Here is a 9,241-nt window from a genome sequence, read left to right as displayed (position 1 = left end):
TGGTCTTCTCCCTTGCTATCCCCAGCCACGCACACACAGGACTCAGGCTCTATCATCTCCCCAGGCAGTTCCACCCGAAGGGAACACTTCTCTACGCACACAGGGTTCTCTACAAACGCCGCTACTAGGGCTAACACGAGAACAACAAACGCAGATGCTTCTCCTCTAGGGTCCCTAGCATAGAGACATCGCCCTATATGAACAAGCTTGAAGGAAGGCAGGGATTAAAACAGGAAAGCTTTATTCATTTCCACAGAGCAAGCTTACATACGGCTTTCCCTTTCGGGAAACCCCAAACACTTAGCACAAACCTGAGGGATTACCTTATAAGCATAGGAGGAACACGAGGACCTCCCTTATTCTGTAATTTACAAAGGTGGAGTGATACAATGCTAGTGGGTGATTACTATTATTCGTGGATGATCCTCAGAATGCTTCTGAGATCATGTCTTCATGGTGTATGTGTGAGTGGAGAGTTGGTGGAGTGGAGTGGAGAGTGTGGTGTCTTCGGTGTCTGGTGGTTCGCTCTGATGCTGAATGCCGATGATGAATGAATGCGCCTGGCTTCTCGCTTTATAGCATGAAGAGAGTGTCCTTCATGCTTATCGTTTGAAGTTCCTTCGAGGCGAAGTCATCGTCTGAGGAGCCTTCGTGCTTAAGGAAGCATCTCGTGTCTTCAATTATCATCCTTTACTGTTGCCTAGACAGCTGGACGGAGAATGATTGTCCTAGCTACAGTAGATTCCTTTTGCGCTGTCCTTTGTCGCGCACGGTCTTATCCTTCTGGATATTCTTTGGTATGGTCTTCCACGCCTGAATGATTGATGTTGCAAACATCAAATCAAAGATCATGGCATGTAATATGTATTGCAATACAGCATGTAATATGTATTGCAATATGTATTTATCTGTTCCCCCGGCCAAATTGTTGATAACACCTTATCAACATAGGGAGTATATTTCTTGTATATATATTGATATTGAACTGAGTCTATCTTGACTCTTCAATATTTTCTTCGTTGTCCGCTTCTTCAAGTTGCCATATTTCATACCAGGACAATAATTCACGATATTCTTTTCGTAATTGACATTCTTTGCCATAATTGGGCTTTATTAATCTTCCAACTTCTCTTTGTATTATGCTGTACCTTCCATAGTATTCTCATAAGAACACTTTGATTATTTTATTTTGGTACATCATATAATATTAAGGAGCAAATTTGGTATTTCCTTCTAATTCTTTTGCTTCACTAAAAATTCTCCAATTATCATGATTTGTGTCTTTTATGAATATCTCTTCATATATTCGCAGTGGGGAAAGAGGCAAGACGAGCTAGAACTAAAATTTGATAGGCTGCAAAAGGAACATAAGCACCTTGAAGAGCAATATTCAGCTACCAATAATAAATTAGAATTAGCTTTACAAATTTTAGAAGAAAGTAAAGTTTCTCTAGGTAAAATTAGCCAAAATAGTGATTATATTAAAAAGGATATAACTTTCCTATATAAGAAGACTGATAATATTAATATTGTTGAGCATAACAAAGAAATTGTGTTGTCATCAGCAGGAATAATTGAGTCCACTAGATCTTTAAATTCAGAGAGATGGAAGTATCTAAGAGCCTCTCTAGAAGAGACAAGTCACTCCAATTAGTTAATAAAGACATAAGACCCCTAGGTTTTAAAGATAAACTAAAAGGAGGATGTGAGGATATTGAAACCTTAGAAGAAGTGATAGACTTAGAAAGAGATCTTGAAAGATATCAGAAAGATACTTTGAGGAAAATAAGGCCTCAACAAATTTATCAAATGGGATGGTTTGAAAATAAAAATGGATTATATAGAATATCTAGAGAAGTAGAATTAAGTGTATTGACAGAACCAGTTCAGCTAAGAATTGTTAGTAAACAATTTGAGAATGCTTTAAAATATTCAGGGTATAAATATATACATCAGGGAATGTATATCATTGGAATTAAAGGAATGACAAGGAAAAAATTAGGAACCAAGGTTCTAATAACCTTATTAGATAAAAGATGGGACTCAATAAATAAAGCAGCATTAGGATTTTTAGAAGGTGATATGAATGAAAATATGTTAATAACATATATAGCTCCATATTTAATAATGCCAGTAAAAGAATTTATAGATAAGATGGCATTCGGAGTTCAAACTAAAGGATATGAAGAATTTAAAGGAACGAATCTATTAGTAAGCATAGAATTTATAGGAAGGTTAACCAACAGAAGTGGAACCAGATATAAGGTAAATGTGAACAATGTTGTAGAAAGTATGCAATCTAAAGGTATGAAATTTATGAGTCCTCTAAAAATAAGTTCTGAAGAAAGGGCAGGAGAAGAATGGAATATAAGCTCGTTAACAGTGGCCACATCAGCCACCAACTGTACCAGCGCGCTCGGGGCACCACACTGCGCCCCGTGCGCATAGACCGGCGAACGACGCTCGAGGTCACGCCCGTTAGCCCCAGCGCAATGCCCCGGTTCGGGGGACCAATCCCCCATAGTTCGCTCGGGCCAGTCAGAACATTGCTGCCACGGCAATGCTCCTGCGCGACCTGTCCGAGCCGAACAACCCTCACGAACGAGCGATCCACCAGAACCTCCGGGCACTGCTAGAAACCACCGCCATTCAACAAGCGGAGTCCTCCATATCACGACGCCGACTCGCGACCTCGCTCCCCGTCCAGGGAACAGGGATGCAGCAGATGGGGCACTACACCCTATCACCGCAACAACCACAGAGTGCGGCACAGGAAGCCGCAATGGCACCTCACCTCAACTTGACGACCGCCCTGTGCCGACCGCCTATCTACGCGTGGCTCGGGCCCAACCATGACACGCGCAGCGTTGACCGGAGTCCCAGCCTCGACCGCCTAGGACCACGGACCTTTGTCCAACCGTTCTAGCAAGCGCCGTCCCCACCGCGCTTCAATGGAGGCTGCGACAAAGGTAAAGCCAAACGCCAGGGTCAAGACGAGGGCCCCTCCACGCCGAGGGGAAAAAAGAATAAAAAGGATCGCCGCCGATCGGCCAACTCCGTGTCAGCTGCCACGGCAGATTACGCGGGCACTCAGCCTCAGCAAGACACTCCGGGCCACTTTCACGAGCTCATGGAGAGCTCGTGCACCAACCATTACTATCCCGTCAACCACCTCTATAAGGACTGCCAGCTCCTCAAGTGCCTACAGAGGTAGCCTGGCAGGCCAAAGGAGGAGGAAGACAAGGAAACAGCAACCGAAGAAGGGGGCGCAGCGGGCAAGGATCCAGTTGACTGAAGTGATCCGATCGGATGCCTACCGACTGAAGGACAACAACAACGACATTCTCTCCGAGCACCTTGGAACAACTATGTCCTTCTCTCTTTTCCTAAGTTTCAGTCTTACCTCTACTTAGCGAACGCTCCTATAAGAGCACCCCGACCCGAACACTTTTTGGCTCGGGGCGCTCGGGGGCTTCACTAGGGGGCTCTACAACCCCTCTATTTTTGTTTTTTACTTTAAGTACTCTTTTACTTTCGTATGGAGAAACTCCTTCCTCCCTGAACAAAAGGGCAGTTCGTTCCTTTGTTTTACCTTACGTAGCTTTGCTTTGAAACATTCCGACTGATTGCACCCCGCCTTTTCCTACGGTTATGACCGGGCGAGCCTCATGGGCCATGCCCTGGGCTCACAAAGTCGCAGCCTACGGAACAAACGGGCAGGTACGAGAAAGAAAGAAATTTAAAACAAAATTATGCTAAGGCAAAACTAAGGAACGAAAGAGAACAAGCTTCCCCAAACGGAGCAACTCCATCACAAAAACAAAAACCGATTACAGTCATTAAAACACACACGAACATTTTACACAGGGGTTCCCCCCATGAACTTAAACTTCTTACATTTATTAACTACTTATATTCATCAAGGTATTAAACTGGCCCGGCGGCATCTGCTGACGGCACGACAGACGAAGGCGTAGGCTGCTCGCTCCCCCGCAGCACGACATTCAGCTCGATTAGGGCCGAGGCGACATTCCCCCCCGAACCAAGCTCCGTGCTATCTGCAGGCTCGGAGGCATCCTCTCCATGCATGCTTCAGGCCATGTCTTGATGGAGAACATCCATCACCCACTCGGCGGAGACTTGCTCTGACACTGACCACGCGTGCAGCAGCAAGCTCTCCCCGATTGATTGGATGTCCTCCTTGCTTAGGCCTTCAACATACCCACTGCAGATAGTGGCGAAGTCCAGATTTGGGTGGTACGTCGCCACCGACGTTAACACCCCCGATGCTCCATAAAACAGCCCGCTCCTGACAAGGTCCTTGACCACGTACGGGACCTCCGCTAGCTGAACCGCGGGCGCGCTGGTACTTGGCGCCAACCCGAAGACTTTCAAGACGATGAGCCGGGCAGCGTTGCGGATCTGGCCGAGCTCCCCTTCGAGAGCACGTCGCTCTTCATGGGACTTGGCCAGCTCCTCGACATTCTGGCTGAAGTTTGTTTTGGTCGTCTCTAGGTCTCACTCCAGCGCCTTCACCTTTTCACCCAGCTCTGCAAGAATGGCGACAAGCTCAGAAATAGGCTAGGGAAAAAAGAAAAATCAACACCATGAGAAAATAGAAAGGTACGCACCGATGCGAGAGGCCTGAAGGGTGGAGAAATCCTCTGCCTGTCGAGCCACCTGCTCGCGCAGCCGGGCACTCGCGTCCTCCATCCCCATCACCTGGTCCTGGAGCACGAGCACCTCCTAATCCGCTTCCGACCGGGCCCTCTGCTCCACCTCCAGGGCCTTCTGTGTTGACTCTAGGGCGGCCCGCTCCGGTTCAAGGGCTGCCAAGGCCTCTTGAAGTGCCGCCTCGATGTTCACCAGGGACATCCGCAGCCCCGCCTCAGTCTCCTCCTGATGGACCTTTGTCGCCTCAAGCCCTTGCTTGGCAGCAGTAGCCCGCTCCGCCGTGCGCTGCCCCTCCGCCCGCACCGTGGCCACCTCGGTCGCTCGGACCTGGGACTCACGGCAGGCGGACTCCACCCTAAAAGCTCTAGTTTGGTTTTGGTGAATTAATGAAACCTAAGTGCTAACCTAGTTTATCAAGTGATCATGAGATAGGTAGCACACTCCAAGTGATGAAGCAAATGAAGATCATAACATGATGATGATGCCATGATGATGATCAAGTGCTTGGACTTAGAAAGAAGAAAGAGAAAGACAAAAAGCTCAAGGCAAAGGTATAAACCATAGGAGCTATTTTGTTTTAGTGATCAAGACACTTAGAGAGTGTGATCATATTTAGGTTTTATAGCCGTACTATTAAGATGGATGAAACTCATATCGGAATACAGTTATCAAAGTGCCACTAGAAGCTCTAACTCATTGCATATGCATTTAGGATCTAGTGGAGTGCTAACACCCTTGAAAATGTTTGTGAAAATATGCTAACACATGTGCGCAAGGTGATACACTTGGTGGTTGGCACATTTGAGCAAGGGTGAAGAAGATAGAGTCAAAGAGGAGTTAGTCGCGCTGGTTACAGAGTGACCGGACGCGTCCGGTATTTTGGCGATAGACTCAGCGACCGGACACGTCCGGTCGCACACCGGACGCGTTCGGTGTGAATCAGATAAAATAGTGTTCGGTAGTATAGTCGATCAGACGCTGGCAGCATTCGGTCCGGTATCACCGGACGCGTCTGGTCGAGCAAGGATGCTTGCTGTACTCCACCGGACGCGGTGGCTCAGCGTCCGGTCATTTGTGACTCGGCGTCCGGTGTGAGCATCGGGTCGTCAGTAGAAGGGGCAGCAACAGCTAAGTTGGTTTGAACTGGACACGTGGTAGTCTAGGAGCTACCGGACATGTCCGGTATGCCGACCGGCCGCGTCCGGTATTCACGACCGGAGCGTCCGGTGCTGCGTCCGGTCAGTTGGACTGCATCGTCCGGTCAGCCCGCGTTATGCCCAGTGAAGGGGTATAACGGCTCTATTTCGTGCGGGCTTCTATTTAAGCCCCATGGCCGGTTGAAGCTCACACCTTTGGCCATTTTCATTGACATAGCAACCTTGTGAGCTCAGCCAAAGCCCTCCCACTCATCTCCATCATTGATTCATCATCATAGTGAGATTGGGAGTGATCCAAGTGCATTGCTTGAGTGTTTGCATCTAGAAGCACTTGGTGTTCGTGTTTTGCTACGGATTTCGCTTGTTACTCTTGGTGGTTGCCGCCACCTAGACGGCTTGGAGCAGCGAGGATCGTTGAGCGGAGGGTGGTGATTGTCTCTGGCTCCAATCGTGGTGATTGTGAGGGGTTCTTGACCTTTCCCCGGCGGAGAGCCAAAAGGTACTCTAGTGGATTGCTCGTGGCTTGTGTGATCCTCATCTTGTGTTGGTTGTGCGGCACCCTATTGAGGGTTTGGCGTGTGAAGCCAATTAGCGCATGAACCTCCAAGTGAGTGAATCGCCACAACGAGGACTAGCTTGCCGGCAAGCAAGTGAACCTCGGTAAAAAATCATTGTGTTCATCATTGATTTCGAGGTGATTGGTCTTCATTGTTATTCATCCTTGTGATTGATTGGTTCCTCCATCTACACGGCGGTATAATCTTCTTGATCACTCTCTTTACATTACCGCAAACTAGTTGATAAGCTCTTTAGTGTAGCTAGTTGTGAGAGCTTGCTTGGTTGGTTGGTGTGGCTCTTTAGTTAGCCTTTGAGAGCACACTAACATAGGGTAGTATCATAGCTCTTGTGTGAATCGACACTATCTAAACTAGAATTGTGGTAGGTGGCTTGCATTTTGAGTAGGCTAGCGCAACACTTGCTTCGCCTCATAATTGTCTAACTATTTTGTTAAGTGTTGTTGTATAATTTTTATTAGGCTATTCACCCCCCTCTAGCCATTAGGACCTTTCACACCCGGTGCTCAAGCTTGGCCATCCGGGCGTGTTCTGCCCATAGGAAGTGAGACTTGCGGGACGACACCTTCCTTATTTTCTGTGGAAAACAGACATGCTAAAAAAACGATGAAAGATTCAGAGGGCAAGGATAAGTATTAGAAACTCACCTCCGCGGCGAGCTGCAAGTCAACCTCAACTAGCTACCAGGCAAACTGAGCCTGCTTTCGGGCATTCTCAAGCTTCGCGGATAGCTTGGTGAGCTCGGAGACCACGGCATGCCCTTGACCACCAAAAATGTCCCAGAGCTGACACTCCCAGGAATCCCGAAGGACAAACCATGCCTTCGACGGGTCCTCGTGGAAGGGTCACTCCAGGTCACCCTCCGATGAACCGCTGGAGGGCCCAGCCTCCGACCGGACCACCGCCAGCTCCCGTGGCGACACCGGTGGTTCCGCCATGGTATCCGCCTCATCGTCAGACGGGATCTCCACCACCACGTTCGCATGAGACGCCGCCGGGCGTCCTAACTCCATCCTGGCCACGCTTCCCTCCTGCGCTTCGGCTCCGATGGCAAGGATGGGTCGTGCAGCCCTCCACCCGGCGAGGTGGGGAGCTCGCCCCCCCTCGTCTCCTCCACCACGACCGGCGGAGGAGGGGCAACAAGAGTTACCTTCGATGCCACCTCTGCCATCGGCATCGGGATCACCGCCAACAGCGTCGCCGCCGCTGTCATGCTATCAGCAGCCGCCCCGAGGGGCACCACCCTCGGGAGGGAAAGCTTCGCCGCTACCACCCTGCTGCCCCCTTCGCTCACCGCAACACGCTACGGAGTGGGCCTCCAAACCTCCCGCATGGGGGTCGAGGCGATGCTCAACCCCGGCATCCCCCGTCCGCTGACAAAAATCATGAGTAAGCCACACTCCAAAAAGACTCAACCATCAAAAGTCAAAGAGGCAACAAAAGGAAACATACCGGGTGGCGAGCAGCACTACTCTGAAGGCAGGCTCTGACGATGACAGGCCCACAGGATGGGGACCGCTCTCGGACTACGACCCACTCCCCTTCACTTCAGACGGGGTCAGACTCGTTCCGACCGACACCTGCCCAACCTGCGGGTCGCTACGACCTCCAGCTCGGGGCACCTCGACCAGAGCAGCGGACGGGGCGTCCCCCGACTGCGAGTCGCATGTCGATCGGGTGCTAGTCTGCCCCTCAGACCGCCCGGACTGCTCAACCGCACCCACGGCAGGCGGGACCTCCTCCGGCCGCAAGTCCGGCGTTGGCACCGGCTCCATCGCCGCACAGGCGCCGGACCGCTCCTCGGACCGCCCGGCTCGTCCAGCCACATCCGCCGCAGGCGACGACAGAGCTGGCAACGCCGCCGAGGGGCGCAGTGACCATGTTCACTTTGTTGCCGTTTGTCGATGACATCCGCACTCGCAGCATGCTTCCTCGACGCAAGAACCTCCACGTGTCGCGCGGCCTCCTACTCCTCACCAGCGGACGCCGCCGCAAGATCATGATGTACCGCCGAGGTCGCAACGACCTTCCGACTCTCCTCCTCATCGGAGAAGACCATGTCGTCCAGATTCGTAGGATCATCCGACGTGAGTTCCGACTCGATGTCGCTCGCACGTTCCCCGGCCCTCACGCGCCGAGCGACCTCCTTCTTCTTCTCTTCTTTTCGATAAACCTTCTTGGTTTTCTTCTTCTTCCAGGCGTCTACCGCCTCCTTCTGGGCAGCCTACCGGGCCCAACCCACTGACCCCTTGGGAAGGTGTGGCTGGGACTTGTACCTCCCAAGCCCCTACGGAACGAATGAACCGAAATAAAAAAAGAAGGGGGTAGAGAAAAAAGCACGAACAAAATAAGGGAGCATACTAGCGTGGGCACGATCGAGGCATTGAACGGTATGGGTTTTCTCACAACCGTCTCTCTGGGCCTCAGCTACAGCACTCGGCCGACGCGACTCCAGATCTTGTTGTCCGCCAGCTCCTTCGGTGACACGTGGTCTGGGTCCGACCGGCCATCATACATCCACATCGGGTGCGTCCTCTCCGCCAACGGCGCAACCCGACAGTGGTAAAGGGTGTGGAACACCCGTACCCTATCGAGGCCACCCCTTATGAGCTTCCAGAGCTCCTCCTCGATGGCCTCCACCTTGTGCTTCTCCGTGTGGGCGCAGCCCCATGACCAACTCTTCTGTTTCATAGGCCTCCCGCTGGTAAACGCTGGAAACGACGCCCCCACTGATTCCTGATGTAGAACCACTCCTCATGCCATCCCCGATTGGAGTCACATGGGGAATATGCGGGATACGAGCCTCCCGCATGTGGCTTCCTCTGCAGGGCGAAG

The 9,241-nt window shown here is 50.9% G+C and overlaps 1 protein-coding gene across 1 annotated transcript; it reads right to left on the bottom strand.

Moving 5' to 3' along the window:
* Positions 1 to 4,746: 4,746 nt before the first annotated feature.
* LOC136503128 (uncharacterized) lies at positions 4,747 to 7,419 on the bottom strand. The gene is made up of 3 exons (XM_066498304.1): positions 7,266 to 7,419; positions 7,091 to 7,166; positions 4,747 to 5,029 (listed from the first exon to the last, which is right to left on the bottom strand). Exons 1-3 carry the CDS (start codon positions 7,417 to 7,419, stop codon positions 4,747 to 4,749), a joined length of 513 nt encoding a protein of 170 aa, XP_066354401.1.
* Positions 7,420 to 9,241: the final 1,822 nt, after the last annotated feature.

Source organism: Miscanthus floridulus, chromosome 14 (genome assembly GCF_019320115.1).
Source record: "Miscanthus floridulus cultivar M001 chromosome 14, ASM1932011v1, whole genome shotgun sequence".
In the NCBI taxonomy this organism is placed as follows: Eukaryota; Viridiplantae; Streptophyta; class Magnoliopsida; order Poales; family Poaceae; genus Miscanthus; species Miscanthus floridulus.
This window is presented reverse-complemented; position numbering and strand designations above follow the sequence as displayed.

Excerpts from the sequence above, each read along its gene's own strand:
- LOC136503128 (XM_066498304.1), bottom strand. The coding sequence starts at position 7,419 with ATGGAGTTAGGACGCCCGGCGGCGTCTCATGCGAACGTGGTGGTGGAG. Across the intron at positions 7,167-7,265 it reads CTCCAGCGGTTCATCGGAGG|GGCATGCCGTGGTCTCCGAG; the intron begins GTGACCTGGAGT and ends TTGGTGGTCAAG. Across the intron at positions 5,030-7,090 it reads AAGCAGGCTCAGTTTGCCTG|GGTGGAGTCCGCCTGCCGTG; the intron begins GTAGCTAGTTGA and ends TAGAGCTTTTAG.